The 14,174-nt window shown below is 47.9% G+C and overlaps 3 protein-coding genes across 3 annotated transcripts; 1 reads left to right on the top strand and 2 right to left on the bottom strand.

The window, feature by feature from the left end:
* Nucleotides 1-9,741: 9,741 nt before the first annotated feature.
* Nucleotides 9,742-9,972, bottom strand: PHALS_09413 (uncharacterized protein; the record flags this gene model as incomplete). Its single annotated transcript, XM_024722493.1, has 2 exons — nucleotides 9,742-9,806; nucleotides 9,885-9,972. 2 exons carry the CDS (start codon nucleotides 9,970-9,972, stop codon nucleotides 9,742-9,744), a joined length of 153 nt encoding a protein of 50 aa, XP_024571655.1.
* A 644-nt stretch (nucleotides 9,973-10,616) lies between these two features.
* PHALS_09412 (Armadillo-type fold) lies at nucleotides 10,617-12,038 on the top strand (the record flags this gene model as incomplete). The annotated part of the gene is made up of 1 exon (XM_024722482.1): nucleotides 10,617-12,038. One exon carries the CDS (start codon nucleotides 10,617-10,619, stop codon nucleotides 12,036-12,038), a length of 1,422 nt encoding a protein of 473 aa, XP_024571654.1.
* A 408-nt stretch (nucleotides 12,039-12,446) lies between these two features.
* Nucleotides 12,447-13,989, bottom strand: PHALS_09411 (Acinus (induces apoptotic chromatin condensation); the record flags this gene model as incomplete). The annotated part of the gene is made up of 9 exons (XM_024722471.1): nucleotides 12,447-12,511; nucleotides 12,570-12,719; nucleotides 12,784-12,865; nucleotides 12,922-13,017; nucleotides 13,079-13,174; nucleotides 13,241-13,310; nucleotides 13,378-13,721; nucleotides 13,786-13,881; nucleotides 13,954-13,989. The coding sequence occupies 9 exons, from the start codon at nucleotides 13,987-13,989 to the stop codon at nucleotides 12,447-12,449; spliced, it is 1,035 nt and encodes a 344-aa protein (XP_024571653.1).
* Between the last annotated feature and the right edge of the window lie 185 nt (nucleotides 13,990-14,174).

The raw sequence follows: 14,174 nt of genomic DNA, 5'->3' as shown, positions 1-14,174 counted from the left end.
GGGAGTAGACATCGCATTTATGTTCTTAATCGTGCGGCCCTGTTGCTGGCAATGCGCGGCGCGGTGCTCGGTAACGAGAGCTTGGGCTGTGCTTCCCTTGAAGCCGCTGGCGTGCTGTCCAAAGTTGCACCGCGTGCAGGTGATAAAGAAGTTCTCTGCCCGCGGGTGCTCTCGGAACCTGCGAGGCTAGGTATCTTCCGTGTCCTCAACACAGGGCTCATTAAACTAAGAATTCGTGAAGAAGGTTCTGATGATGTTGTGGTGTCTTCGACATGCGAGCCTCGTTCGAGACGACAGTTGTATGTGATATATAGGTGTTCACAATCTTGATAGGAGCGAGTGTAACGGGATTTCACGTGCCCTGGTATAATGGGTCTGGGCCACACAAGATGGTGTGATCACACAATATTGTAGCTCATACTTAAACAAGAAGTCAGCTCGTGGCTGTACAGTCAGTAGTTATACAATTATTAGGTTTTACTAGGTAATCAGGAAAATCCTGTAGATTTAGATTTAGGCGACTTTGCCGCAAATAAAACCGAGAAATACAGTTTAAGTTTGAACGGAAGTGTCAATTAGCTTTCGGTTAAGGTTGTAATGACTTTTGAAGTAAGTGGATTGCAATCCGCTACAGTCGTCCTGGTTTTAAGTATAGAACGAAGGTCATCGACCTTGACCAAGCTTCCTCTAAGCAGAAGAGCTACAGCAGCTCCGCTACAGGAATGAAGGTGGAGCGGTGGTCAGGATGTGACTAACGTGAAACAATGTTAGTGAGCAAGAAAATATGATGACGGTGGAGTTACCGATTTTCATCGGCCCATCTTGAGTTTGTAGTGGCGTGTACTACTACAAACTCTACTACTATTGTCTACTTTCATACTCCTGGTTACACAAGCAGGCACCACTTCGTTGTCGTGATGAAGCCTGGGTGATGTATGCAGGGCCATATTGAGATAGTAGTCGCTCATCTAAGGCAATGCTTTTTGAAACTACTGCAGACAGGGAATCGCAATCAGAAAAGCAATAGACCTTCGAGCTGTCGGTGTAACACAAGAAGACAGAGCAATGCACTTTGGCGTTGAAAGTTGTTCAGTTGGTTGTGTCAGCAAACACATACCAGCGCGCATACCACTGAGCGACACCTTAATTTTTCACAGTAATTTGAATTGTGTTATATCCTGGCCGGCGTTTGGGGCCCTTTGATGGTGTCTACAGCAGTCATCATTGCCTCACCCAACCATGACTTATCAAATGCCAATGATGCAACATCATGCTTCCATCTCAGCGATAGAGCATTCGTTCAGTGCATCTATTTTGTTGCAGCGATTGCGAGCTGGTATAGTGTTAAATAATATCGTTTTGTATGCAGAAATCGTCCGTTTCTTGCCGCAAAACACCACGTTCTGATGCAGCGGATACGGCCACGTACATGAGCTTCCAGGATTAATTATACTTTTTGCAATGCATGATCACATCTCTTCCAAATATGATTAGGTACGCCTCGATGTATCGAGACCGATTGACAGCAAACACTAATACGTAACCATCACCACTTTTAATCTTAAGACTTTTTGAAATCCTTCATGTTCTTATAGGTCACCTCCAAAAGTGCCGCAGTCATGACCACGCTGTTGGATGTCTTGGCGACCTTGGCGACAGCTATCATATCGCACACGCAAACCTCACACAGATCTTCAAACGGCGATTCTGACGGAAGCCGCGAAAATATTGTGCAGCGCAAAAATCCGATTTTGTGCTGTGGGCAGAGCTACGCCTGCCAAAATCCTGATTCATTTACAGATGTCAGAGGATAGTTATATCTTTAAGCGATTACAGTGCCAAGGCAATCTTGCCGACGAGAAAGTTTGTGCTCCTGTAAGTTTTCGGAGGGGAGATATACCTCTCGCCTCCTGGATCCTGCTAAGTCATGGTGAGCCTGATGGTATACAATTCGACATATAAGTGGGCTACCCCTTTCTCATCGTGCAGAGCCGGTGGAAGACTACCCTCCCGTGGCTGACTTTTGTCATCTTGCTCCGGTATGGCGAATCACATATACTAAAATAAAGCTGAACTTAGGTACAGTGAATAGTTGGTACCGCAAAATTCAGTGCTTCGAGCTTTTCCGTTCGTTAACCAACGGCAATCCACATATCCATTGTGAAGAATGGTGCACTTGCCTTCGCCAAATGAGCTTCTTCGCCGCGCGCTGTGAGTGATGATACAGAAATCAGCTGGTGGCAGACACCGGGAATATAGAGATTGTTTTCAAGGGTGCAGTGCAGTCATATTTGAGTGTCAGGCTGTAGGATCCGACGCCAAATTCATGCAAGCGCTTCCAATAACGGTCAAAACGTGCATGATTGGATGAGAAGTGGTTACGATTGTAGAACATCTGAGAACTCGTTCCATTATCAAGCAGCCACTTGCTCACGAAAGCTACATTTGTAGAAACTAGAACACAAATGTTCCAACGGCCATCGCTTCTTAAGACATTGCTTGAGCTTATGCCCAAATTTGTCACAGTTGTAACAGCAATCCAAATAACCTTATTCAATTCGTTCGCCGCGACGTTGTCGACCTCTCCTATCGAGTGACTACGTCAATTTCGATGCGAGTTGTAATCATGGATACAACTTATACTACATCTACTATGAGCTTCGCTGCGGTGGGTAGGCGGCTAATCACGAGCGAATACGTACTCTCTATCGATTCCTCAAACTCTCGACTTCCGGTGGAAATGGTATTATTACCAATCACCTCGTCGATGCACAGAAGCAGCGGCTGAATGCTGCCCGCAGGGCAGCATTCATGCGTGCGCATCCACGGTCGGTCCTTGACCCTCGTGTGGAATACGGCTTCCGCTTGGCGGATCCCGCTGCACAAGCAAAGTACGCGATCACTCGATCGTTAAGCGTCTACGTGGTCGGAATCCCGGCTCTTAACAAACTGATCTTGACCAGCGAAAACCTCTCCGAACTCGCCACTTGATTCCTCAAGAAATTTCGAAGAATACGTCGCGCATTCGACTTTGTGAACAAAGAGGAGGCGCTCCTGTACCCGCGATGCGGGCGATTCCTCTGGTGCTTGCCTCTGGCAAAACGCTGCAGATGATGAATAGCGGCATCGAAAACTTTCCTCGCTGCACAACTTACAGTTGAGCCACAGGGAAATGAACGCGCGTGTGAAACGCCATCTTCGGTTTGAGTTTGCCAAACTCAAGGCACGTCGCCGACTTCCTTCGGATTGTCACCCGTAACGTATGATTTGACTCCTCACATTCCCGCGAGCTCTGTGGTTACTCACACGTGCAAGTCTGCGACCGCAGCAGCTCAGTGTCATAGCTTGAGCTCAACGCATGGCCCTTTGGCTTTCCTGGCTTTTGCCAACAAGCGCGGGGCGCACGACGACGCGAATCGTCATGATATTTCTGGTCCTAAGCGTCCACGACGTCCGGGCAGTCTTGCCGAAGTGGCATCTCAAACTCCCACGAGTTTTTGAAGTCGAGGTATTCACGCCACTTCACAAGATACTGGGTTTTACCATGGCGACAACGTCGACCCACAAATCGTTCCACGTAATAGAGGACACCACCATTCTCGTCTGGAGAGTCGGCGGCGGACGACCCTGACTGGGTTGATTGCCGTCCGGTGACTAGCAACGCTCTTCGAGCTCTTGAGGATGACGTCCTTTGCGATCAGGATCCAACTGAACGTCATGTTGGGGTTGCATACCGCTGCGCGGAAGACTTCGAATGCTTGGAGCACGATGTGCATTGTCTACCTCACGTTACGGGCTATCGCACTCTGTCGGAACGGCTCCTAGCCGTTAAGCAGACATAAGCGCTGCTTCATGCAAAAGTGGAGCGCTTGGAGCTGTTGACGATGGATATCGTTGCACTTCGTGCTCAAAACCAGTTGCTGTTTCGGCTTTTGGGTGGTCGAGCACCTTTGAGTGCGCTCCGGCGCCAACGCTTCCGCGTTTACTTGCGCCGGATCCGGAACGGCATAAGCAAGCCCCCATAGAACACCGGGCGGGTGCGCATCCGTTTTGGGTAGTTTAGCGCATATGCTAAGCTTCGCTTTGCTACGATCTTGAAGTTCCCGATAAAAGTGAATGAATGCATTCATGGGTAGGAAGCTTCTTAGCATTTAATAATACCAAAACTCCGTCCTCAAAGCTTGTAACATTTCCTCTATCTCTTTCGTCTGCATATTCCAATGAATGTTTTAGCTATCAGCCATCGTATCGCGAACGTACTCAGTTTAGTAGACAGGAAGCCATCGACTTCTTTACGCATAATAACAGGGCTGACATCAGCAAGCCGCTCGACTATTTCTCCCCACCGAGCCCTGAATCATGGTATGGCAGCGTCGGCGGAACGCGGGGATTAACAAGCTAGCTCACGTGGAACTGTGTGTAGCCGGTAGATGCATGCACTGCATTGTTCAAAGCGAGCTCTACGAGTGGCAGCATAAAGCTCCAGCGCCTCGGACTCAGCGCAGACGCTGCGAAGGACGCCTTCGACGACGCGATTCACGCGCTCGATTCGACCATCGGTCTGCGATGGTACGCCGTTGGCGTTTTTAGCTTGATGCCCAGTACCTTGATGTTTGTAGACCAGATTTTTCAAGTGAAGCGTGGGTCTCTGATAAGATAACTGACTATTGGAGTCCATGTTGTGGAAAGACATGATCCACAAACAGTGTCGCTGTACAGACACCGTCGATGGTGTCCGGCACCGCCGCAAGCTGAACCATCTTGCTCAAAGTCGACAAAAACCACGACACCCTTGTTGCCCGCCGAGTTCAGCAGACCAGACAAAAAGTCCAAACTCAAGGGATACCAGCATCCAGAGGGTGCCGGCAAACATGCCATCGATGCCACCGCATTCGAAGAGGGTATCGCCCTTTGACACGTCTCACAAGTGCGCAGATGTGAAATACTGCGTAAATATGTTAATGGCCCTGCATAAGGAGCAGTGTAACATCACTGACGCCTTTTTCCTTGCAAAGCACGACGCAGGAATAGCATGTGAGAGCAAGTCTCCCCATTTGACACCCAGTTTTGTGGCCGGAAGCCGAACGGCAAGAAGCGTATCGTTCGCGCTTACAATAAGCTCAACGCTGCCAAATTCCGGCACCGACGCCGACTCCTAGGATTGATGATCCTCGGAATAACATGATTGGATGAACAAAGTACAGTGCACTCGACTTGGTCGATGGGTAGTATCGATTGCTCATGAAAGAGAGTGATATTCTGCTGACAGCTATGAGTGTCTTGAGCGGCATGCTCTTGGAGTGGCTGGTGATACCCCAAGGGCTGTCAAATGCACCAGCAACATTAAATTGTCTTCTGATGCAGTTGTTCAGGCCCCACCGGGTGTATGCACAGCCATATTTCGACGACATCTTCGTCCACAGTCCTGCAGAGTACGAGAGGGCAGAAATTCATCGTTTATTTAGAAGCCGTGCATGAGTGCATCTTCGGCGCCAAAAAAATCTCTTTTATAGGGTGCTTGATCGGGAAGCGTGGCCTTTGAGCGGATCCGGCTAAGATCAAGGCCATTGTGGACTGGTCGGTTCAAAAGGACTTGTGCAAGTGGCTTGGCCTTGCCAACTACTTGCGCAAGCACAGTGAGAGCTACGCAGAAAGGCCACGGCCATTGTCGAATCTCCTTAAGAAGGATGCGGAATGGGTGAGGCGACTGAGTTGCAGTGCGTAGTGGTGCATGACCTGTGTCGATCACGAACGGCTCGGAGCCGAGCAGATGAACCCCCAAACTTGACAAGTGCATACTTCATTGCAAGAACTGGCTTGCCGAGAGCTGGATAGTTCTTCTCGGCAGCCTTGAGCTGGCGAGATTCGAACGCGATCACCCGAAATCGCCCCTCGGCGTCTGATTGCAGCAGTGCGCAGCCGATGGCAAAGTCTGAAGTGTCACAGACCATACCGAAAGGACGATCGGGGTCTGACAACGCCAGTATTGGTGCATGAAGGAGGCTGTCGTTGGCCCCGTCAAAAGCCTTCCGCTGGTTGATATCCCAACACGCTTGCAGAGAATGGCTAGTTGGCTCTCCTTCTTTGCAGAATATGACGTGAAGTAAAGGCCAGGAAAGCAGAATGGTTTTGGCTGATGCGTCGCCAGACTGACCTGATTATGACCTTGCTCATACCATTACAGCGACGTCATCCGTGACGAATTTGAATCGCGCCGCGTGCGCGGGTGATAATATTTGCGTTGTGCTGCTACAGAGTTTGAAACTCGGACAAAATGTTGTCGGCGCAACTGCGTTCACGGTCGCCCAGTTTTTCATTTAATAATGAATTGCTGTATTATAGCGCTTTCTCGACGAATACGTCACGAATTTAAAGTACTATATCTTCAATGAGACCCACGACACCCCACTCAGTGGTCATCTTGGTAGTGAAAAATCTCGATCTAAGGACGCACACCTCGGTCCGGAGGTAGGACCGATGGCGGGTCTTGGGAGACGACGTCTGTGAATCCCTTTATCAAAAGATAGTACGGATCCGAAGGATCCTTCACGATCGACAAAAAGCATCGTGCGTTCAGCACCCTCTTGGTGTCCTCCAGGATAGCTTTATCCAGAAGCGACGGCGACTTAATCTCCTCTTCCGGTCGTATGATGACCACTTCGGCTACGCCTGCCTTCAAGGCACCGCTGTACCCTACGAAGGACAACGAATCCAGCTCAAGAAGAGCATCCACCGCAGGAATAGTCTCAAGGGTGACGTCGACGTCTCCTTTCCCCGTCATACCATTGACGAGGGTGGATAGCTGTGCGTTATCGTCTACGGTAGACACATCCTGGGCCAGAGTCGCCCGGCGTCTCGCAGCTAGCATAGGGCGTTGCCGTTACCTCACCTCAGAGATTGTACGTCTTGGAGAGACCAGTGGGAACACGCACTCAACGTCGTCCAGTGTTAGCCCCACTTCTCGCTCCACCGGAACCCTGGTGTTATAAACAACATTCTTCGAAGAGCTGCTAGCTCAGCAGTCTCCGTCCAGTAGATAGCGTGCCACCCCATGCACATCTGATGGGCTTTGCCCAAGATACCTTGAACCTCATCCGACCATGCCACTCATGGCATGCAGCAGCTGCTTTGAAACGTGAGCAGTGATCAGTGGATTACATGCCGCTCCGCATGCATCACTAGGGTCTAGCCCTCGATGCCTCAGCCCTTGCCCGACCATACCACGCATGGTCTGTAGCAACGGCACCGATACTCGAGTAGCGCTCAGTGATTAACGTGGAATTCGACGTGCAGCCCGTAAGCCTCGCTCGGGATTCCTGTCCAATACACCTTTGGTGTTCACCAACTCGGATACTCCGATCTCCAGCACGTTGATCGTCTCGATTTAGTGCCCGCGCCAATAGTGTTTTCCCTCCTAGCAAGAGTCGGTTCAAGACTCACACAGCCCTTCAAGAGACGTGCGCGTAGCGCTCAAGGTATTCGACCTTCAGTCGATCCATGGCTCAAGGTGTTCAAACCATGCCATATTAAAAATGAGGTCAACCTTGAATTTAAGTATAAGACTGAGCAGCGTTCCACGTTATCAAAGTCAAGAAACTTGATGCTGAGGTCCACAGGGACCTTCGGCACCGTGACACAAGTCCCCGTCGCTAAACGAACAGTGACGATCAACCGCGCTTCCAGCGCCTCGGCGTACAGCTGACTTTCTTCCGTTGTGGAGCGTTGAGCATAATTGCCCGACGCCCAGAAGTTGATCAGGATCTTCCATGGATTCTAAAAGCTCTTCACGGTCGCTTCCACGACCAGCAAGCCCGACTGGCATACACGTTCAGCGGGCAGACACACAGATCTCCTCGGGGCTGAGCCCTGCTGAGCTCTACCTCTTTGAGGCTCAACTGAACTAAGTTCTTCCCCAGCTGGGCGCCCCGCGCCTGCTAGGTGTTGTCGTTTCCCCGCGACTGGTGAGAAACGAAGACGGGTGTCTCCACAAGCAAAATATCGTCGGGTGTTCGATCGCTGCTCGGCAGCTCGAAGCTCTGCCGCCTCTTTCTTAGTATTGCTGAGATCCATCGGCTCGGGCCCGCTCGACGAGCTACTTGTTCATTACAAACGAGTCGTCTCGACTCAGAGCTGAAAGTGGTATCCAATGCCATACTCACTGCTTCTTCAAAAAAAGATGGGAGCACACGGAAGACTTGCATTCTGGCCACGCCAGTGTGGAGGCCCTCCATAAAGACGGTCACTGTGATCGCCTCGGTGAGTGGATAGGTTGCCATCCCGGCAATGAGAGTACGCAGCTTTTGGACAGAGTTCACCGATTTTTTTTCCTGTCGGGTGGCAAGCACACAATCACAGTTGATATACCTGGCTGGCGGCAAGATTACTCGTGAAAGCTGCATCTTCATCGCCGTCAAGGAGGAAAACGCCGCTCCGACTGATGTGTCGCACGTTAGTGTCCATTCTCGCGCTGGACCCCCAAGCTTGGAGATAGCTAGTGCCACGCGCTGTTGCCCGGTCTGGATCATGGCGGACGCCATGGCTATCTCGACCTCCTTCACCCAGAGCAGGAGATTTTTGCCATCTTTGCCCTCGAAGGTCTTCACACTTACCATGAGCGGCTTGGGTCGGGGGGTAGTCATCCGTCGTCGACGGTGACGTCATGGACGTAGTCGACGCCGACATCTTCTGCTGCCGGTGCTCTAACAGAGCAATTTCATAGCACGCAAACGCCTAAAGGCGCGCGCTGATCGCTTCAGTTCCTTCTGAAGCGAGGTGTTTCACGCCAAGAGATCCCGTCCTGTATGCCTAAGGCAAATAGGAGAGCTGCTTCATCCTCACATAGGGTCAGTCAGCACTAAAAGTGCTACCAAGTGCAGCGGGGCAGCTGTAGATCTTTCTCTTAGAGGAAGCTTAGTTAAGGTCGACGACCTCGTTCTATACTTGGAATGCAATCCGGTTATTCCAATAGTAACTACAAGCTGAGCCCAAGGCTAAATCAATCTTCCGTTTTAAAAGTGAGCTGTATTTCTTTGTTTTATCTGCGGCAGAGCCCCCTATATCTGAATCTATGGGTTTTCCTATCTTCGTAGCAAAACCTAACCAAATGTATAACTGCTGGCTATTTTCAGCCACATACTGACTTATTGTTGAAGTGTAGTCACACCATTGTGTTTTCACACCATCGTGTGGGACCCTTTACATCTTAAGTCACTCCATTTGAGAGAGAATTTCTCTCGTCACTTATTCCCGTGTAGATTCGCCGTTTCGTTTAGTGATATTTCTTTCACGATCGTGTTGACCACCACATCTATTAATTTTCTTTTTGAAGGTCAGCCCTTATACTCGCGAATTACAATCGCCGAACAACTCGGTAGACTCTAGTACGGTAAACCGCGATGCCCAGTCGACTCTACGTTAGTACTGGCCCATTAGACATGAGCTGAAAGCTATCCTTGACGATCCCTAGTGACGAATCCAGGGACAAAATCAAGCGACCCTTTTCATATCGACAGAGATACACATTTGAGAGATCAATATACAGCTTTTATATCATCCTGACACTGCTACAAATGTAGTTTCTACTAAATTTGCTCTCTTCGAAGCATTAGAACTTTCGCCAATTTTGGACAATCCCATAAAATATCACACTTTCGTGCCCCCGCCAGGAGCGCAACCGTTTTTAAGAAGATGTGGACTCACGGCTTATCAAAGCACCGCGAAAAAAAACGTTTGTTCTGCTTCTTAAGTAATCAGAAGGCTTGCACGATAGGCGTATAAGGGACCCACCGCGGCGCGGTAGGCTACTTCTAACGGATTCAATTCATGATAGCGTGGTGAATTCTCACGGCGAAGGGGCCAAAGATATAAAAACCACCACAGCTTACCATCAACTACATTAAAAGATTCCCAAAGATTTTTTTTGTAATCGCAGTCGATGATCCAGTTGGTATATTTTAGAATTTGAGCTCTCATACGCAACAAACCCGTGGAGTATCAGTGCTCCGTACAATGCGGCTTCATTCGGTTTCACTGACTCAGCAGTATCAATACATCGTGACAAGGATAAACCGTATATAAATGGTGCGATCCTTCCTCTTCAATCAACGGATTTGAAACGCCTACAATCTATTCTGCTGGAAACCGTGACATACAGTCGCTTTTATCCGTCCCATCGGTGCTAATATCAATTTTACAAACTGAATATTCTTTTCATCAGATACATTCTAAAGACCGCGTAATACGAGCACTTATTTCCTGCCTTATCCATAGTCCGCCACTTACTGCCGATTTTGCCCAACCAAGCTTTTCTCAACGCACTAAGAATGTAACTCCATGTCTTGTGTTGGATCTGTCATAGTTTTGTGCCTGCGCTAGAAGCGGTTTTGAATTCAAGCAGAGGTGGGTCTGTGACTAACCAATGCTCCACCATGTCTGAAAGAGCTGTACTCAATGTCTTTGACTCTTACGTAATTAGTCGTTTATTGCATACCATGAAAGTATATTCTAGATACTTCCCATTTTTATGTTGGATTTAATTTAATTATCAACGTAAAATCTTAAGAAATTAGGAGAACACAAACACCACTACTTCGCGACAATTTTACAAAAAGCAGCACATGGCCTCCACAGAGATTGTCAATGTGCTTGATTCAATTTCGCCTGAGACTTTACGCGATGTTCTGCTTTTTGACAATCCTGACACATTGTCTGTGACGACTGAATTGCAGAACATCAACGAGCTGGCAAAGAAGCTGCGAGATATCGATGATTTTGATCTTCAGACACAGTTCGACAATGTCGTTCGCACCATCAAATCTCTCAGCGATGTGGTCATCAAATACATTACAAGATCTGCAACGAAAGTGAATAAAGAAGGAAAGGTTGTGGTACTTGACGATCATCTGCAGCCAATTTTCAACGTTTTGAATGCATTTGTAATTCGCTTAAGGCGTCGAGAGCTACAGAATGACAAAGATCTGGTTCGGTGGTTACCGTTTGTGGTCACAGCGTGCTACTTTATTGATAAGCGAGAGTTTTCTAGTGTTGATCTTATCCAAAGTCTTAAAATTGCTGAGGAAACGCTGGATGAGGCTGTGAAGCTCACAAAAGCTGAAGATCGAACGTGTTTAATAGCAAAATACGCCTCGCAGATTGTGGCACTATGCTCGCAAGACGTGAAGAAGGAGGAATGGGTGGCGGAAGCGTCGATCAACAAGAAGATTATGCTGCAATTGGTAGAAGAAATACCATTTCCGTATTTGGGCGGGGATCTACTCGGCCGTCTGCTGGCGCTCACGTTTCCGCTTGTGGATGATCTGATAGACTCAACGCAGCTCATTGGTGCACGTATGCTGCGTCATATTGTACATAATGTCACACTAACAGAGCTACGATGGTATTCAGATGTATTGCTGGAGGTGCTTCATACTGCACTCGTTTCTCGCAAGCCACAAACGCTTGACGTGTTACTTGACTGTCTCGTAGAATCGCTTGACAAGGTATCTGCTGCTGGCAACGTTCAGCATTACGATCGATTTATACCTCGTCTACTCCGCGACACGAGTCTTTGCACTGATGTTTCTATCCGGGTGGTTTTCGTCCGACATTTGCAAGTTCTGATTGTTCGCCAAGGCGCCCCACACAGCCTTAATGCAATTCGATATCTACAACCATTACTGAAAGTATTGATTGCAGGCTTTGAGAGTGTCAATGTTACTTTTTTGGTCACAACACTTGAAGCGCTACAAGCGACTGTACTTGCTACATGGCCTCGCATTGCATCCCACACTGAGCAAATACTGGTTGGTGTTCTACGTGCTGTGGCGTTCTGCGAGATCTTCGATGATTGTGCAGAATTTACACCCTCCAACGATGAAAAAGCGCAGATACTTGCGCTCTGTGAAGACGTTGTAGACCTGTTACACAAGGTCAATGCTGGCAATTTAGCTGTGAGCAATATGCTTATCAAAGTGGGCAACCAGGTTCCCAAGTTGTCGCCGTTTTGCAATCGAATGCAGAAGAAATGGAAATCTGGATAGGATAGTTCTACTTCGAATTACAACGTCAGAAAACTGACAAATGTCGAGTGGTGGCTAGATGCTGTAAACCCCAGAGTTGGCTCTCGATACAACCTAGACGTTGCCTGAATATTCAATCGGCTTCGAATCTCACGTGGTGGCTCAAGCGTTGACATAAACTTTATCTATGATTGCTTAGGGAAATGCCTTTCCTTGCGCGCGAAACTCGAATCATATAGGCAGCACCGCTCTCACCCGACTTTTCGCTCTTGAAGCAAAATTTGAGCTTTATGCAAGTCTACCAGCTGATTACAAAGGCAAGAACAGCTACAGAAAACAAAGAAGAGTATTTCTACGCTATCTCAAGGAGAGATGCAGGATACTGGCTCTATATTATTGCTACGGACGACGGACATCTGTGTAGCCCTTTTAATGCTGGAAAAGGTACTCATCCTCGTCGAACATACTAAATCGAGCTACAGAGTTTTGTTTACCTGCATGATGAGATGTGTCATCACTAGCGACGAAAACGACCTCGTCTGTTCCGCTTACGACCGCCTCGATGGCGACGTTTTCGCGGCTGGCCCATGGGTTGCTGACCCTGACGCTGCTTTCTCTCCTTGACTTCTTCGTCAGTGAGTGGCAAGTAGTAGAGTACAGGTTTTGTTTCGGTCTTTTGAAAAAATTCGTCGATAGTCACCACTGGTTTAGACGGAATAATTGCCATTAGCCATTCGCTACTTATGTTGAAACACAAATAACTTACCTTGTCGCTGAGTTGATGGTGTGACTTCACTATCTTTAATCTTCGGTTGGCTCGGTATATTCGCTTCACCAGATTGCACGACCTGGTCAAGTGCACAGTAAGCAAAAAACGACCGATTCAACGCTGCTAAACTCTTACCTCCATAGCCGTATGATCAACAAATTTAACCTGAAGCGAACGACCGTTCTCAGGAGGCCATACCTTGCCGTTTAAGGACTTACTCGTCTTTACAGCCTGAATACATGAATGCGATCGAAATCAGAACACATGTATAAATACACTTACATGAACGCACAATTTCGGAAGTCGGATACGTCACAAAACAATGAGTTTTGATAGCATCCATCCAAAAGCCATTTTCAACAAAATTGCCTAGTTCTTGCACAAGAGTCTTCAAAGCAAACCACATTAGTTACCATCTCCACGACTCGCAGCCTTTCTTATCAATCATTAGAACCTTGACAGCATTGAGCGTAAATGGCCTGATAAAGTTATCGATCCGAAGTGTTGTTCTGGTCTCTGTAGCTCTGTCATTAAAAGAGAGACACCTGTGAAGCAGATGGTTGGTAAGATCAAACAAAGCAATCGTCTTACAACTCAGCAGTATCTTCTGTATCCTTTGAAGTATCCAGGCTTTTTGCCGCAAGTATCGCAGGTTTCGTATCTTCATTTTCTGGTTGCGAACTAATGGTTTCTGTCTCTGTAGTCAGCTTTGCCTTTTTGACGTTCGGTGCGTCTTCGTCTTTGTCCTTTAGAATTGCCTCGACGTCCCGTTTCACTCGCAAAATCCCTTCACCATTCTGCTCCTGCGTGAACTCGTGCTTGTCGTCATCCTTTCTCTCGTCAACAGTCTTGAGTACCTTGTCATTATCCGTTATTTCCTTACTTTTCTTCTCGTTATCGTAATCAGCTTGTCGGCATTCCTCTTGCAGCTCCTCCTGCATATCCCTTATCAGAATGTAGTAATATAAAGTGATTTTCGCACATTAAACTTATTGAAACCTGCTGCAAATGCGCCTTCAAACGCTGAAGCAGCATCGCCTTAAGTCCGCTAGTGTCCAGGTCTCGTTTCTTCAACTCTCGCTGTAGATCCTTCACCTGATCAGGGAAAACACATCCTTCGAATCAATTGGTTCGTTTGTTAGAACATTAAAGATCGACACATCATACCTTCAGGTGAGAAAGCGCATTCGCATCCAACGCCATGCCCGCAGACGCAGACTAAAGCGCACAACACAAAACTTGATGAGCTTTCGAGGTGGGAGCTGAACTACTTTCGAACTTAACATTTTGTAATTATCTTTAAGAAATAGTAGCTGACAATCGAACTTAAGCACCAAATGCATTTGTTCATATAAGTATTGCTAATCGCAAAGTCTTTAACGAAATTT

The sequence above is a fragment of the Plasmopara halstedii genome (assembly GCF_900000015.1).
Source record: "Plasmopara halstedii genome assembly, contig: Scaffold_42, whole genome shotgun sequence".
NCBI classification, from domain to species: Eukaryota; Oomycota; class Peronosporomycetes; order Peronosporales; family Peronosporaceae; genus Plasmopara; species Plasmopara halstedii.
Note: the sequence above shows the minus strand (reverse complement) of the source record. Positions and strands in the feature narration are given on the sequence as shown.